This window comes from Notamacropus eugenii, chromosome 3 (genome assembly GCF_028372415.1).
Source record: "Notamacropus eugenii isolate mMacEug1 chromosome 3, mMacEug1.pri_v2, whole genome shotgun sequence".
NCBI classification, from domain to species: domain Eukaryota; kingdom Metazoa; phylum Chordata; class Mammalia; order Diprotodontia; family Macropodidae; genus Notamacropus; species Notamacropus eugenii.
Window position 1 is genome coordinate 474,197,646 of NC_092874.1, and position 17,729 is coordinate 474,215,374.

Genomic DNA, 17,729 nt, shown 5'->3' on the forward strand with positions numbered 1-17,729 from the left:
TTAAAGGTGCAACATTTGGAGAGAGTACTTAATAGGTACCAGCTGTCTCTTCTAATAAATCATTTGAAAGATGGTAAAACAAAGATTTGATGTAAACACTTAATTCGACTCTAAAGCTGAGATTTCCTGGTACTTTTTTTCCCTAATTCATAGACTAAATTAAAACTGTATTTGCTGCATGTATCTGAGAAACCCAGTTTAATTTGAATTTATCTCATCAATGCAGAAACAGCACTTCTGTTTAACAGCTTAACAGTGTAACAGCTGCTTTAAAACTCCCTTACAAATCTGAAGGCTAAGGGATGCTAAGTATTTTCAGTGAAGTTAGACAAAGTGTAACTTTGCTTCCCCATAAAATTATAACATTGTTGATAAACTAGTTAGAACCCACCTCAGAACAATGTAAAAAAAAAAGCAAAACTGGTGTGATTATGTGTTTAAGGGGCCTCAGAAATTCTTAGCTTTAATTAAAATGTTTAGATTGATATTTACCTTTCACACTTAAAATGAATACTTGGAATGAATTCCTTTGAAATCTTCCAGGATTAGAATTTAAATATAACCCCTTAAAAGTGAAAATGTAGTTTATCCCTCCCCTCCCTCCCTCCCCTCCCAAAAAATGAGGCTTAAGCATTTTTCCAGGTGTTGTGTTTGTACTTTATTTTTCTTTAGAATTATAATTTTTTTTTTAAAAGGCACAGTTCATTTCCATTAAGTTTCCAACCAGAAGTGATGGACCTCCTTTCCATTTTCAGTTTGTGAGACTTTGTTAGAATAAAGAGAGGATTTCCTTGAGTGCTTCTGGGATGAAGAGTGGCATTTTATTTAAAAGGACCATATGGGCTAGAAACCATTTCCCCATGACTTTAATCTGTCCAGGTGATTCCTGGTCTCCTCCCCTAGAACAATCCCCCCTTTATCCGAGGAAAATGTTGTGCAATCAAGACCAAATGTTTAAGCCAAAACAACAAAATAGTCCAAACTAGACCTTCCTTTACATTATTGCCAGATGCACTTCCTAGGCAGCATCTTCTTGGGGCTGCCTGAAGCCTTTTCTCTACCTCCTTTGAGGACAATGGGAACAAGGAGTTGAGAATCAGTGACTGGTCTCAAAAGTGTGTTTCTTTAATAAACCAACATGTTTGCTTTAGGCTGAGGGAATCCAAAGGCCTGGAAGTGAATGACAACTGACTTTTGTTTAGCAATTTAATGTTTGCGAAGGGCTTTTATCACGCTAGATAACAACAGCAGAGAAGTTGTGCTGTAGGGGTTATCCCTTTTTTGACGGGTGAGGAAACCATGTCTGATAATAGTTGGGTTACTTGCATATGATTACACAGCTAGTGAGCAGCATCTGAACTCAGGTCTTCCTGACTCATTGGGTCATAGATTTAGATGTAAGGAACCTTAAAAGTCATCTAGTTGAAGAGATAAAATGGGCACCCAGATAGGATTTTCTGGTCTCCAGATCTAATACTCTCCCCACCATGCTGTTTCTCCAAGTTTAAACATTCGTAGTATTTAGGTCATTTTGCAGGCACTGTGCTAATCACTAGGGGTACAAAGAAAGCTAAAAAGCATATTCTCTGCCAATGGGAGAGACTACATGCAGTGACCATGCCCATATATGATAGAGACAGAGTAGGGGAAAGGAAATCTCAGAAAGAAGGCCCTGGCATGGAGAAGGTGAGATTTTATCTCAGATTTGAAGGAAATCAGGGAGACCAGGAGGCACAGAAGGGAGGAGAAAGCACATTCCAGATGGGGTGGGGGAGTCACTTGGAAAAACTGCTAGGAGACCTGATCCATGCCAGGGTTATAGGATCTAAAGCTGGAAGGGGCCCCAAGAGGCCCTCTAGACAGAATCCCCAGATTTTATAGAATTAAGCGACTTGTGGGCCCAAGTCCACACAGAGTGGGAATTTGAACTCAGGTCTTCAGATGTTAGAGCCAGCTCTTTTTCTACAAGGTCATATCAGAGAGCCTCTTATCAGCGAGGTATTGACCTGGTATCTGCCATGCCTGGTATATGCCTGGTATATCCCAGAGGATAAAAACAAATAAAACCCAGAACAACCCTACAAGCCTTGAGCCCCATCCTTACAGAAAGGTACAAGGCATCCCATGATGGTGTATGGAGTCGACAAATGCTATATAGTTGCTATATAGATATATAGGCAGTCATGGGCTCCACATTTTCAGCTCGTTTCAATAAACTTTTTTCAAAGTTGTCCTGAAGTCTGAGGGAGACAAAAATGTCAGATAAAACCCAGTCCCTTTTCTTTATGGCATTTACAAGTCGGGTGGGAGTGGGAGATCCAGAGGAATCTTGTCTTAGAGACCTCTGGAGAGAGGGAAGCTCCCCCTCCCAAGGCAGTCAGTCCATTCCACTATCTGGGCAGCTGGAATTGTTAGGAAGCTGTTTCCTGACTTAAAGCCCTAGCATGCGGCTTCTGCCCCTCTTTCCTTGTTTTGCCCTCAGGGGCCACACTGATCAAATCTAATCCCTTTTCCTTAAATTAGCCCTTCACATACTTCTAGCTAGATGTCAGAGGCACACTTAAACCTTCCTTTGTCCAGATTCAACACCTCTGGTTTCTTCAGTCTCATGTAGTTTAGACTCAAGGTCCATCTCCAGCCCAGCTGTCTTCTCTGCACACTCCTAGCCCATCAAAGTCCTTCCTAAAATGAGGCATTCTGAATGAATGAAGGTCTGACTGAACAAAGGACAATGGAGTAGAACTGGGGCTGGGATAAACAGTTCATGCTGTATTTGATAGGCAGAGAGGAGTAGTTCAAAGCTTTCGAGCAGAGGAGTGAGGAAGTCCTCACTCATGCATTAGAGAGATTGTGTAATGATTTATGGGATAGGTTGGCGAATAGAGAACTTGGAACCATGGAATTAAAATAGGTAGGAACCTTGAATGGCAACCTAGTCCAACTTTGTTATAGATAAGGAAATCAAGGCATAGAGCAATTTAACCAAGACGTCATAGCTAGCAAGTATCCGAGCCAGGCTTCAAATCCAATTTTTTTTTTTATTCCAAATCTGATGGTCTTTCCATGAGTCCTCTGTTTGTCTTGTGTGAGTCACCCCCAGAAAGTTAAGGGAGTTGGGAGGTCTCCTTACGCTTCCTGGTTTTGTTAATAACAGAAATGCTGGTGATTTTCATGAATTTGTTTGGCATCCTGCTGTTTGAGGTAATTATTGAATGGTCAATAAGGAAGAGAATGAAGATGAGAGGGATTGTAGACTTCATATGCTGCTTTTGGAGGCCTGGTTAGTTGTGTCCCTTCTCTTTAAGCCTCAGTTTACTCATCTGTACGATGGATACAATAGCACCTACCTCACAGGGTTTCTGTGAGGATCAGATGAGATCATGTCTTTAAAGTGTTACGTAAATGTTAGGTGTAGTATAAATCATTAGTGGTAGGATGATTGTTGGTGAGGTGCTGGGTCCTAGGCATTTGAAAGAGGAAAGAATCAAAATCCACTCTGAGACTGCAGTCGTGCTGGGAAGATGGTGTGGTCATTAGTAAAATGAAAGAAGTCAAGGGGAAGGGAAGATGCTAAGTGAATTGTTTGGTGTGTGTTGAATTTTGAGGTGCTGGTAGAGCTATGACCCCTGATCTAGGTATTCAGCAGGCAGGTGGAAATGAGGGGCTCACTCACCCTGGAGAGGCATGGGCTAGTGGTGTAACCTGAAAGTGCTCTGCCTTGAGGTAAGTCATAGTTACACTTGTAGGGGATGTCGGGGGAAGGCAGTGGACAGAGCTGGGGCGGGGTGGTGGTGGTGGAGGTGGGAGTGGGAACAACTATGTTGAAGGGGTAGGAGCATCGATTCATAAATCAATCAGTCAGCATGGATTTGTTAAGTAGGTGAATTCACTCACTGACTATATTCAAAGAACTGGGAAAAACCAAATACACAAATAAAATAGCCCCTGTCCACAGGGAACTTAACATTCTACTGGGAGAATTCAACATGCGAGCCTAGAAAGAGATAAAACACCGTTAGAGGGTAATACATAGAAGAATGTAAAGGTGCAGAAGGAGATCTTCCCAGGTCCCAGATACCTTCAGCTAGCCCTGTTTCCTCCAACCTTACCCAGGCTACATCTCTGCCTCCTGAAGCCTCATCCTTCGAGAATCCCATCTCCAGGGAACTTGTTTCCTGACTGAAAGTAATATTTCCCTGTGCCTCAGTTCCCCATAACACACGATCTAGGCTTCTCTCCACTTAGGGTCCCAGGTTTCCTTCAGAACTTGCCCATCAATACCTTCCCCGTGAACCTTTTCTTCATGCCTTTCAAGGACTAGCGCTCTTCTGTCCTTCACCCTAATTTATCTTGTATGTATTTTGTCTATTTTTATGTTACCTCCCCCAATAGAATGGAAGGTCTTTGAGGGGAGGGGCTGGTTTATTTGGTCTTCGAATCCAGGTCATCTAGCACAGGGTCTGACAAATAGTCAGTGCTCAATAAATGCTTGCTGATTTGGCTTGTCTCTTGACACCCTCAAGCGAACAAATTCCCTGAAGGCAAAGAATGACTTATTTTTGTCTTTGTATCAGTGCTTTGAATGCTGCCTGGCACATAAGTGCCTAATAAATGCTTATTGATGAATTAACCCATTCTGCCTTACATAGATTTATCCATAAAATATAATGCTAAATAATTTCCCTTTCTTAGGTTGTGAGCTTCTTTGGAGCAAGGGTGATATTTTATTTCCTCTTTTCAAGCCCTGGGCTTCCATGTAGTAGTCCCTTCAATGTATGTTTCAATTATCTCCAATTAAGGACTAGGTTAGAGTCAGTGATCCCACACTAATGAGTTTGGAGTTATTCTGAAATAAGGAGGCCCTTACCTGAAGATTTGGTGGTAGCGAGGAATGTGATGACAGATATATATTTTTTTAATAACAGGAAGAAACAACAAATCTCAACTCCTTCCAAAAATACTAGAGTTATTACTTAGATTTCTGAAAGGTAGTGCTGTGTGTGTGTGTGTGTGTGTGTGTGTGTGTGTGTGTGTAGGGGGAGGAGAGGAGTCAAAGCAGAACCTCCTGCTCTGCTTGGTATTCTAAGGGGCATCATTGGCTCTCGGACCTCTTGGCTGTATAGTTACAGTGCAAAGAATGATGGCTCTGAATTCAGGGGACCTTACTTGTACGACCTTTGGCAAGTCACTGCCCTTCCTTGTGCCTCAGTTTCTTCCTCTGTGAAGTGAGGGGGTTGGACCAGATGGCCCCCGGGATCTCTTCCAGCGCAGGTCTGTGCTTCTGTAATCTGTGCATAGTATTGCCTGCCAAAGTTAACGTATATCAACATGTGGGCCAGTGCTGGGCATGCTGTTCTCTGCTGTAACTAGGAATTCCTGACCCTGGGGCAATTCATTTATTGTTGGTGGTGTTGTGATAGAAACCAAGCAGCATGCTATTTAATCAGAAAGTGGAAAGAGTCCATTAGTCACTGGAGACTATAGCAGTACTTAGGAAATCCTCAGCTAATTGAATGTCTGAAATGAGTTAAGATATATGCATGTATCTTCCCAGGACATGAGCTCCCCTACCCTCTAGTGGGGATCCTTTCAATGGAAGGTAACGTGCCCCCATCTCTTTTGGCACCTTGACCTAAAGGCCTAGTCACCATTCTCTGGTTACAACTCTGCTTTAAGTAGCCAGCATACGTTTCTAAGTTAGACTGAGTGTTCCCTGAACACTGAAGTTATTGATACTAGACTCATCAGATGGAACATCAGTAGGACATGCATCGCATAACCATGATTTGCAAGAAAGCAATTTGATCATTTTGGCACAAGTACCATGTATTTCTTTAGGGTAGTGAGGTGGCCCAGTGGATAGAGTGCTAGGTCTGGAGGCAGGAAGACTCATCTTCCTGAGTTCAGATCTGACCTCAAACATTTACTAGCTAGGTGGCCCTTGGCAAGCCATTTACCTTCATTTGCCTTTTTATCAGTAAAATGAGCTGGAGAAGGAAATGGCAGACCGCTCCAGTATCTTTGCCAAGAAAATGGTGTCCCTTGGACACAACCAAAAATGGATAACAACAAAATCTGTTTCTTAAATAGCTCTTCCTTTCTGAAGCCACTTTAAGATAGGCATGAAAAGCAAAGATGGCCCTAGGCTTTCTTTTCTAGACCAGGATTTGCCGGGTGTTGGCAATGCAAGCATCCAGGCGTCTGTTTGCTCAGCCAGCCTTGCTTGGGCAACTTTGATTTTGAATTTCTCACCTCCCTGTGGGAGGAAGGAGATATTTCTGATCTGACTTGTGATCATATTCAGATCCAACCAAGCAATCAGTGACTTCTCTGACTTTTTTGTAGGAGACTGTGGGAAAGGTCCTGGTTGGCTGACTATGAATTAATGAAAATCCTTAGAATGGTTCACTAAAGATAGCTCCTGTGGCTTAAAAAACCCCCTCACAACAACCACAAAACTCTGACACAAAAAAACCTGGTATTGCTTTTTTAATTGGAGAAAGGATGTCATGGAGTTTTACAGAAATTAAGCAAAGAAAATGTAACATCTGGTTATGCTCTGCTGATTCGAGCCTTTGTGTAAGGGAAGGCTGTGGCGGTTCCCAGACTCAAATACCCCCAGGTGAACCAGGGTGCAAATCCCTTATAAGGCTCTGTTCTGGCCTGGCATTAGACAGGCCAGATGTGTGTGACCAAATCCTGATTTTCCATAACTATCTTTCTTATTTTACTTTTCTCTAATATCTCTGCATTTTTGTACGCATCTCCTCCTCTCCTTTTCATGTTTCTCAAGATATACATAAAATATTTGAATGAAATTTTTTGAGAGGAGGGGAAAGGGAGTGGGGCTGAGGAAGGATGACATTTTAAAGGTAACTTTTAAAAGATTAAGATGGCAGTAGCCACCTGATTTTATATCTCTCGACAGCCTCACTTCAACCTTCTAAATACAGTATTTCAGGTTCAAGGAATGATTGTTCAGTACCCTTCCCTTTTAGGAGTCTTTATTCTCCTAGGTAACAAACATCAGAGCATCTTTATATCCATTAAAAGATGGGTTTTAGGCTTATTAATGTGGAGCCCAGCTAATCTTTCAGCATCATTTAAGAGCTGGGCAGTTTGTCCATTGTGTGTGAGATTATGTGTATGTTGCTGTTAATGAGGATTTTTTCTTATTAAAAGCCTAAAGAAAGTATAGCCTTGTATTAGAGCTGTCCTGCTGACCCTTAATCTCCTCTTTTAAAGATTATTCAAAAGTCCCTGGTACCTTCTAGAAATGAGGAGGAATTCAAGAATGCCGAACTGTTCCAAACTGTTGTCAGCTTTTCCCTTTCTGGGGCTTGGAATGCAGCTCAGCCTGAAATCTTGATTGGGCAGTGCCTTCTGTCTGTGCTCTGCCCCCTGCCAGTGTTAAGGTGGGTGTAATCAAACATTTCTTTCCAATGAGCAAAACGTTTTAGAACAGTTGAAATTCTTCCACTTGAGTTCAGACAGGTCCACCTCCACCTCTTTCTGCTCCCTTGGCTCCGTCATTATTTATTAAATTAGTTGATTTGCCAGAAGCCCTTTCTTAGCACCCCTTTTATTAATTTAAGTGGGGTTGCCCAGGATTTCTGGGTTCTCTATCTTTTTTGCAGGATTTAAATGCCCAGAAACAAGTCAAGTTAATGCTGCTGGGGGTGGGGGGAGTAAGTTAAAATGTCAACAAGTGACAAGCTGTTATTCTTATATCACGCCAGGCAAACCAAGGAAACAAAGCCTCTTATCTTTTATTCATAAGTTTTGGGAAAATGCGAGTCCTTGGGGCTTAGGCTGGGGCAAGAGCTGCATTTGTAAAAATAATTCAGGGACTGTCCCATTCACTCGGGTTCCTTTTTTGATCCAGGACCACTGGCCGTGAAATCTCACTCAGAGATTTCCTAGGGGGACTTTCAGCACCCCAGAGAATGAACTGCAAAGACTCAACTTTTCTTTTTTCTTTCCTGGCACCAAATAGATCAGATTTTGATCGGCAGCCAGATCAGATGAGGCCAGAAAGCATCCATCTCTACTTCTTATCTTCTAGTTTGGGGGGGATTTTGCCTCCTGGAGCTGGAATGCAGATGGTCATTGTATGCAAATTTGACAGTGGCCACCTGGAGCCTTTCTGAGGTAGAGATGGCTGGGTCGGAAGGTTCTGTTTGTTTATTCTCTTAAATCTACCCTGCTTGGGTCACAGCAGAGAAAAGCAGCATTCCCAGGCTGGTCCCAGAGATTCCTGTCCTAGCAGCACTGATGTGAGTGCTGGCCCTCCCTCCCCAAGCGTACATGGTCTGCAGATTTCCACTCCAAGATGCGGTATGAATAGACCATATCTTTTGTTCAGTATCAGAGGATTAATTTGGGGCTTTTACGTCTTGGTTGTAATTAAAGGAAGTCAAGCAGTGTTGGCGAAGGAAGCCTGGAATTTGGTTTAGACTTCTAATCTTCACATTTGAATTTTGAAGTTCCCCCAGGCTTTCCACAATCCCAGCTTCCTGTGTGTTTAACTGAGCTTCCCGGGAGGAGAAACCTGTACTTGGGATGGAGTCAAAGAAGTTTTTTGTTGGGACAAAAAAATTAAGCTCTTGGAGACAAATGATGAAACTTTTGTGGTGCTCTCTGGGAAACAAAAATGCCTTTAGTGCAAGGACAAACTTTTAAAGGCAAAAGATGGTTTTTTGCTATGGTTTGATCAAAGCCCCCTAACCTGTGCCTCTGTTTTTGTTGCCTGCTGATGGTCTGTGGATAACATTACATTTTTTCAGCATGAAACTGAACACTCCAAATCCCTAAAGCAGTCTCAAATTTATGGTTAATAAAAGAATTTATTGTACTGGATGTCATCTGTTAGATCACTCTGGGAACAGAAACTGGCAGTGAAGGGGACAGGAAATATTTTCATTTCAAATCGCTTCAATCTTCTGGTCTGGGGCAAAAGTGTCTGATTTCAGGAAAGTCCCTGTGAATAGCGAGAGAGCTAATGAATGCATTTTTACCACATGAAGTGGACGTCCTCAGCCTTTCCGACTATCTTAAATCAGGGAGTGGACTGATAGGACTGAAAGGACATGATCTGTAAATGGTAGAGTTCTGTTTGCTTCACTTCTGTAGGTATTGACCATCAGGAATGTCTCAAAGTTCATTTTCCAAGAAATGTCTATGGGGCAGAAGTGGAGAACGTCGGTGTGCCGGAGCTAAAGGAAGTCTTGGACTGACTCGTTATCTTTCCGAGATGACGTTCTCCAAAGCTTTGCCTTATTCTGAATTCCATTTTTAAAATGGAATTTGGTATATTGCCCTAGGAAGGTATGAACCATAGGGGAAAACATTGTAAGCTCTTTTTTTTTAAGCCTTCAAAGCCTATTGTGAGTCAGAATCTTCCACCTCTATCTGCCAAACAAACAGCAGGAAAGTAGACAGTCCTGTTTTTTTAATAGAGATTAATAGCTGGTGTTTACCCAGAGCTGCTGGAGTTCTTGAGTTGTTCAATGCCCTTTGCTTGTGTTACCTACATTATCATCATGACATGCCTCAAGGGGAAGGTATTATTTCTGCCGAGGTTACTTTTTCCCCCCTCAGATGAGGATACCATGGCTAAGCAGAGTCAGAAGGGGATTAGAATATGCCACATGACTCAGAACTGAAGTTTCAGACCAGAAACTAGCTGCAAGAGTTCTTCCTCCCACACCAGCGCTCTCTACTAGAGTAAATTTAAGGGGAACACTGTTAATGTGCGATAAAAGAAGATAAAAAGGAAATGTAGCAGAGGCCACACGACCCTGTAATTTTGTTGATGCACTGAAAGAAACCAAGGTTGGCATTTGCATTGACTTTTAAAAGGTGGGTCACAATGGAACAGACCAAGAGTAGGAGAGGTAGATTCTTCTAGGTTTGGGAAATGACGCAGACATATAAGCCCTAACATGAAGATAGGTCCAGTTTGGCTAGAACCGATAATGCAAAAGTAAGTAATATGCAATCTGGCTGGAAAGATAGAGTGGTGCCAGATTGTAGGGGGCTTTGAATTCTAGGCAAGAGAGTCTGAGCATTCATCCGTAGACAGTGGGGAATCCCTGATGATTTTTGAGCAGAAGGATGACAAGATCGGATCTGTCTGGAATTATTAGGAAGATTATTCACCACTTGAATTGAGTGATGAGATTGTATGCCAGATTGTCCAGAGAGTGAGGAAGAGTAGGGGTCATGGAAGCCACAGGAGTAGTGGCTTTTTCTCTGAGTTTAGCATTGAAAGGGAGGAGGGATGGAGAATGACTGACTGAGGGGAATAGTAGGGTCAAGGGAAGATTTTTTAAAGGTGGAGAAGGTGAACATGTCTAAAGTCAGCATGGAATGAAAGAACCAGGACATAGGGAAAGACTACAGATCAAAGAGTGAAGGGACGGTGGTGGGCTCAGCCTGCCTGAAGTGATGAGAAGGGATTGGGACCCAAGGAGAGGTCATAACTCTTTCCTCTGTATTACTTCTATTTCTTAATGAAATGGTAAGTGTCTTGAGGGCAAGGACCAAGACTTTTTTGTCTCTTTGCCTGCAGCAGAGCTGAACATATCCTAGGACCTGGATGATTGTCTGACCCAGTGTGGAAAGAGCTCTGAATTTGGGGCCAGACATGTTCTCCAGTCCCTACTAAGCTACCTGGGTGACCTTTGGATGAGTCACCTTACATCCTTGGGCCTCATTTTCCTCATCCAGAATGAGGGAATTGGACTAATTGGTCTCTGAGGTGCTTTCTACCACCATGAGTCTGGGAACTTGGCTGATAGGAGGGAAGGAGAGGAAGTGAGGGTTTAAGGTAGCTCTCAGTAACCCTCCTTACAACAGACCTTAAAACCAGAGTAGAGGAGTGTGGCTGGTGAGGACCATCTTGTACTCTGGAGGACTGAGGAGAGGAATTATGGGAGATTCAGATTAGAAGAATCCATATTCTTTCTCCTCACCCAGAGCACATAACAGATAATTGAATCAGGAATTTATCTGAGAGGACATCGAGTTTCACCCTTTTTATACATGAGGAAACTGAGGCAGACAAAGAGGTGAAATTGCCTAGGGTCACACAGCTAATCAGTATCTGAGGCTGGATTTGAACTTGTGTCTTCCTGACTCTAGGCCCAGCCAGCATGGTCTCCATGACACCATTCTGTTTCTGTCTCTCTAATCACTCTGTCCTGCTTCACATTCATAACCACTTAATAAGACTGAGCCTTGGAAGTTCCCTGGTCAGCTAGCAGTGCCATTTAATAGCTATGCTAGATGCCAAGATGGCCAAGACTGGAAAGGTCAGGGGGTCAGCTTTGTGAGGGGAGGGAGTGCCCACCCTACCGGCTTGGACAGAGCCTTCTTCATGTGATAAAAAAGCCTGGCTGGGAGTGCTCCTGTTGCTTTTTTAGTAACCGTATAGTAGAAAAACAGCATTTAAGCCCCCAGTCTCACAGTCTACATTGGACACATGACCTTTGTCTTGGCCCCATTTCAGATGTACTTAAACCTGTTTTTCCCAAGGATTTATATTCTCCTAAATGGCCTTGCTTTTCTAAATGTACTATAAAACTACAAGATCCTAGGGAGGAGGGCAGCGTTTTGTTGGTTGAAACCCAGTGATGTTAGCCTGGGGTTTGTGAGTATTTTGTTCTCTAACAGCTTTGCTAAATGGTGAACAAAGGAGAGAATCTTGGGGGAGGGGGGGAGGGTGTGGTAGGGCTTCTCACTTCCTATTCAAGATCAAGTTTTTGGCTAGCCTCAAAAACTGCCTTTGAAGAGGGTGGGATTATGGTTCTCATCAATAAAGGTACTCCCTTAGTGCAAATAGCCACCTCTCCTTGCCTTCTCATCTTGGACTCTGGACCACACCTACCTGTAATCATCCACAGAGGGTGGATACCTTATCCTGAGTGTATGTAGTAGAGAAAAAAACCTCATTAACGTGTGCCAACAGGAGAAAGATGGTCTCCGTTAGAAAGCCTTTGAAAAACAGGCAGTCATCACTTATGATTAAAATGTTAAGCAACTTTTAAGGAAAAAAGAACCTCATGAACGCTAAGCTGTTTATCTTAATATCAGTCTAGGCAGAGAGGAGCATGATTTAGAGCCAGAAGGAAACTGGGAGGCCGTCTTAGCCAACCTTGTTTTACAGATGAGGAAACTGAGGCCTTAGGGAGGTCATGTGATCTGCCCAGCATCCATACATGTAGCAAATGAACTGTAACAGGTGATGATCCTGTGTGTGTTGTTTCCTTATATTAGAGTATAAACTCCATGAGGACTGGGACTGTGTTTGCTTTTTTCCTTTTTGTATCCACAGCCGTTAGCATAAGGCTTGGCCCAACAAGAGCACTTAATGAATGAGTGCCCTTTGCTTCCTTCTTTCCAGAAGCTTCAGTCCTTTTGGAGGGATGCAGCACTGTACTGAGAGTGTGATACAAGGTAGGAAGTGACGAGGATCAAAGGAGAGGCCATTCACAATGCCTTGGGAGGGATGGTTTCAGAGAAGCATGGGAAGACTTCCTTCGTGTCAACTGATGTAGACTGAAGTGAGCAGAACCAGGAGAAAAACTTAATCGGTAACCGTAAAGACAAACCACTTTGAAAGGCTTAAGAGCTCTGATCAACATAGTGACCACGGTCAGTTCCAGAGGACCCATGAGGAAGCATGCTCCCCACTCTCAGATGATGGACTCACAGGGCAGACTGAGGCATATTTTGTGGAGGTAGAGCCAATGGGAGAATTTGTTTTGTTTGATTATATAAGGTTGTAAGAAGATTTTGTTTTTCTTGCTTTTTCATTGGGCTAGAGAGGGAAGAAAGAGAGAGAAAGTGGGTCTTCATGATAATAAAATATAATTTTAAAAATTGTCCTCTGGGATTATTTGAGAAGGGAGAGGACAGTCTTAGCTGGTAGAATCTGGGAGGGCTTCTGATAAGGAATGCCATCTGAGCTAATCCTTGGAGGAAAGGCAGTACTGAGGAGAAGAGGGCAGCCTGTACAAATGCTTGGAGATGGGGAAACAACCTGCAGAGTTGAGCCAGATCGTTGATAGTCAGCAAACATTTATGGAGCGCCTACTGTGTGCTAGGTACTGTACTGAGTGTGGAGATGCAAAGAAAGCCGAAAGACAGTTTCTTCTCTAGGCCATTTTCGCTGGGATGTAGGGCATATGAAACAATTTAAGTACTTCCTATGTGCAAGGAACTGCTGTGGTGAGGCTAGGGATGCAAAATCAAAAAGAAAATGGTCCTTGCCCTGAAGGAGCTTACAACCTCCTGATAGACTCTTGGCAGTGTTGGGGGAGAGTTCAGAAGAGGACTAAGAATGAGATGGTACCATTTGGGAGTCCTCTATGTAGGGATGGAAGAGGGTAGATCCCCCAAGGGAAAGAGCAGAAAAACAGGAGGCCAGGACATGGTTTGGTGGGGGAAGCACATCATCTTAAATTGGATTCCAGTGAGTTAACCATTTCTGTGCTACGTGCTGGGTTTACACGTTTACAAGTGAGACAGTCTCTCACCATTTTTGTGTCCCCAGTACTGAGCACAGTGCCTGGAATGTAGTAGGTACTTAATACATGTTTACTGATTGATCACCTTCAAGGAGCTTACATGCTAATAAGATAAGATACACACTGAGGAGAGACAGGGTCAGGGAAGCGAATTTTCGCCTCTGGGGTCACAGGGATGGTGACTTGGTCCATGAACAGCTGATGGATATGCCCTTTCTAGAATTAATGTGTGTAGAGCAAAAGGTAAAAAGGGAAAGGGCACATGTGGTAGGGCAGGGACTGGCACAGTAAGTGGAGTAGGGATTGGGACTGGCCAGATAGAATGGGCTAGGTGAGTTTGTACTCTTTGATTCACTCATCAAGCCTTGAGCTGGGAGCTTCCCTTTGAGTCTGGCACACGGTTTCTGAAGTTCCATATCTTAACATAGTCCAAACCCAGACTAATCATTTTTTTAAAGATTCCCTGCCATTCCATTGGGTTAATCCACAATAGTGTGCCTAGCCCTTCTCAACTGGGCTTTTGGGTTGTTTCCAACTCTTTCGCTATTGCAGACAGAACTGCTTTGTACGTACTGCTTTGTGGGGAGTGTTATTTCCTTGGGGTGTATTCAGTGGAATTAACTGGAGCAAAAGGGATGCACACTTGGGTAGCTCTTGTTACATGTGGCCAAACTGCCCTCCAAAAAGATGCCACCAACACTGAGCTAATGGTGCTGGCTTCCTCTTGGGCCAACCAGCATTAAAATGTCTCATTTTTCTTTTTCTTAATTCAGCAGATGGATATATTCATAGATGGGACCTTGAAGTTTTTATCTCTATTCATTAAATTGTTAGAGTGGGACTGTTGAGTTTTTTTCTAGCTCACAGCATTTCTCTGAAAACACTCACATGAATAGATTTGTGACTCGTAATTGGCTCTGCGGCTGTATAACTGCCTCCTTCTCAAGTGTCTGAGCGTGTTTTGAAAGCAGTTCCCTTAAATATCCTCTCCGTAATCCTATTTATGCCATGAGTGTGACCAGCAGAGCTTTTGTTTGGAGTGAGTATAAAGGTAAACGTGGCTATCACCGAATTTGCAATAAATGGGGTTGACATGAAAAAGGCTTTATTCTCTTGTATTTCCCAAAAGCCAAGATTTCACCCTAGTATCAAAGTCAGGTGGAGGAGAACAGCCTTAGGTCTCGAGCTGGAGTGCCCTCAGAGGTCATGGAGGATCATGGGACTTAAAACTGGAAGGCACTTGAGAGCCTATTTAGTCTGACCACTTTATTTTACAGATGAGGAAACTGAGGCTCGAGGAGGATAAATGACTTGTGCATGGTCACACAGGTAGTAAGTGTCAAGGCTGGAATTTGAACGCAAGTCTTCTGACTAGTAGGAGTGTTCTGTCCGCTGTGCCATGCTTCCTGCCAGTAAGGGATTATTTCACCTCCCTTATATTAACAGTGATAATAATAATAAAACATATAAAGAGCTTTCCACACATTATCTCACTGACTGCCTCCCATGGAGTTTGGAAAACCCATACATTGATGGGAAAACTCCATGAGCTGCTTTATCTCCCCCAGGCCTCCCCCAGGGGCCACCCTTCTGGAGATAGACTCCTCTAAACTTAGTTGGCACTGGTCTTCAGATGATACTTCTCATTCATGCTTGGATTCCAAAACGTGTGGTCTAGTGGACAAAATCATGGACTTAGAGTCAGAAAAGCTGCAGTTCAGATCTGCCTCTGACACTTTCTAGCTGTATGATCTTGGGCAAATCATTTCATTACCTGAGCCTCAGGTTCCCTTTTTGTAAAATGAAGAGGTTGGGCTTGATGCTTTCTGAGGTCTCTTCAGTTCTAAGTCTCCGATCTGGAATTCTGTGACTAGAGCTTAGGAATCTTCAAATATGTCAGGAATCTCCCTGTTTGCCTCCCTCAAAGCAACATCAATAAAACATTTGAGGCATCAAACATGGTATCTGAGAGTATCTCAAGAATCTTTGTTTCTGCTGAAATGTTTTCAAAGTGGAAATGCTTGGGCCAAGTTGGACTCTTGGGGGTGGTTTAGTCTTCCAACCTTCTATGCTCCCTTAAGCCAGTATCACTGGGGAGGGGGTAAACAGGGCCAGTTCAGGTCTCTTCAACATTTATAGCCGTCCTGGTTTGCAACAAGGTCTCCATGCCAGCAGCAGTGGGGACACTGCTGGAGAAATGTCATGGGCTCTCGCTTTCCACTCCCTGGGGCCCCCTATCCAGGGTCTGCCAAAGCTAGGGGAGATCGAGATGATGCTTTGTATCCTCTGGGATGGTTAGTGAAAAAGGAATGTGATCTGTTAGCTGGGTCAAGCCAATAACCTTTTCCCATTTTTAATAAAATGCTTCTTCACTGTTACTCCCCAATCCTCATGTTAAAGCAACAGGCTGAATTTCTGGCACATCTGGACAGTCAAAGCTCTGCCTCTGAATTCCCAGAAGGCATAGGTTGGCTCTTATCTTTAGGTGTAAAATGTGAAATAACCTTTTTTGACTTTAAGTAGTAGTTTTTAAAAAGATATTTCAGATAAACTTTTCAAGGCACAATTCTGTGTTTTGTGTCACTCCAAGCGGACCAGCTGCTTTTCATCCTAGTTTTTTTTCAATAGTATTATTGATAAAGTTCATTGTTGTAGATGTCAGTTCTGTGTGTAATTCCACCCACTTACTAAGTGAGTACCACCCCGTACTCCTCCAAAGGAAAAGTACTGCAGGAAGCCATCCAATATGGCAACTATAATAGTGGGTGCACCATTCCATACCTGTAGACCCCCACTTCTGTGCTTCCTTCCAGATGGATGAGACGGTCACATTCCTTGTGTCATTTCACCTAAGAGTTACTGGAGGGATTGAACAATTCCAGAATGCCCTGGGTTGCTCTCCTCAGTGACTTTCTTTGCTGCTGATTTCAGAGAACGTTGAAAGTTGAAGTTCAGGTTAGGTATCAGTATGGGTATGATGGGTAGACAGATTGAGTAGAATCAGCATTCGCTAATATATAAAATGGATGACTAGGGGGTGCTGTAGTGTACAAAGTGCCAGGCCTGGATTCAGGAAGACTCATCTTCCTGAGTTCAAATTCCATATCACACACTTCCTAGCTGTGTGATGCTGGGCAACTCACGTCACCCTCTTTGCCTCAGCTTCCTCATCTGTGAAATGACCTGGGGAAGGATATGGCAAAGCATTCCAGTATCTCTGCCAAGAAAACCCCAAATAGCGTTTTGGAAAGTTGAACATGACAACGTCCAAGTATTTAAGACACATGTAGGTTCCTCATTGTCAGATTTGGGGATTCTACATCAAAGAATGCAGGAGTCTTTCAGGGGCTACAGAATTCATTAAATGCCCACTTTAAAATATAGACTCTGTAGGTCACATGGCCCATGGCTGTCTTAGACCTTTTGCCAGGATACGTATAGATTATTCAAGCGTGAGGAGACCTCATATGGAGGGGGTGGGATGCTGAGCTGTATACGGTAGGTCAGAGCGTGAAGGCATGCAGGAAGCGGGAATCTTACTACAAGAACTCCAGGGGAGGAAAAGGATGGTGGGGCCCCTCACATTTACCGAAGACCTTATGGTTTGCAAAATACTTTGCATCTGTTCTATCATTTGCTCCTAATAACTCTGGGAGATGGGTTATCCTCGCTTTAGATAACTGGTACCTTGCCCAGGGTCTCACAGCTGGAAAGCATTGGAGACTGGATTCAAACCCAGGATTCAATTGGATTAGAATCCATCAAGCCACCCTGATTTCGTTGATTTTGGCGTTCGCTTCAGCCTGGATCCCACCTGGAATTGGAGCCCAGCTTTCCTGCCTCTGTGTCGAGCTCTCTCCACTGTGTCCAGTTGCCTCACACTTGATCATTGATTAATTCTGGTTCATTGTCCTTCCTCAGAGAACAAGAAGAGGTCTTGACATTTTCTTTTACTCTTTCTGAACTTTGAAGCTTCTGTCTTGCTCTCTTTCCTTGTGGGCAGGACTTGTATGCTGAGGTCCCAGGAAATCCTAAAGAGAAAGGCTGGGTCCTTGGAATTAGTAATTCTCTGGAAATCATTAGTGAATCCACTGAGATTACAAAACTTCAGCCACTCTTGTGTTCATCCTGCTTCTCCCTGTGGTATCTATCAGTAAACATTTACTATGCACATACTAGGGGCCAGTGACTGCAGTA

The 17,729-nt window shown here is 43.3% G+C and overlaps 1 protein-coding gene across 3 annotated transcripts in view; it reads left to right on the forward strand.

Moving 5' to 3' along the window:
* Nucleotides 1-17,729, forward strand: part of IL17RD (interleukin 17 receptor D) — an 82,600-nt gene that overhangs the window by 11,451 nt on the left and 53,420 nt on the right. Inside the window, exon 1 of one of the 3 annotated variants that reach the window (XM_072598995.1) lies at nt 7,338-8,337. The exons of the other annotated variants lie outside the window; for them this stretch is intronic. Coding sequence (XP_072455096.1) covers nt 8,308-8,337 — 30 coding nt within the window. The 5' untranslated portion in view covers nt 7,338-8,307. Of the gene's footprint in view, nt 1-7,337; nt 8,338-17,729 lie in introns of those variants that run through there. 3 annotated transcript variants of the gene reach the window in all.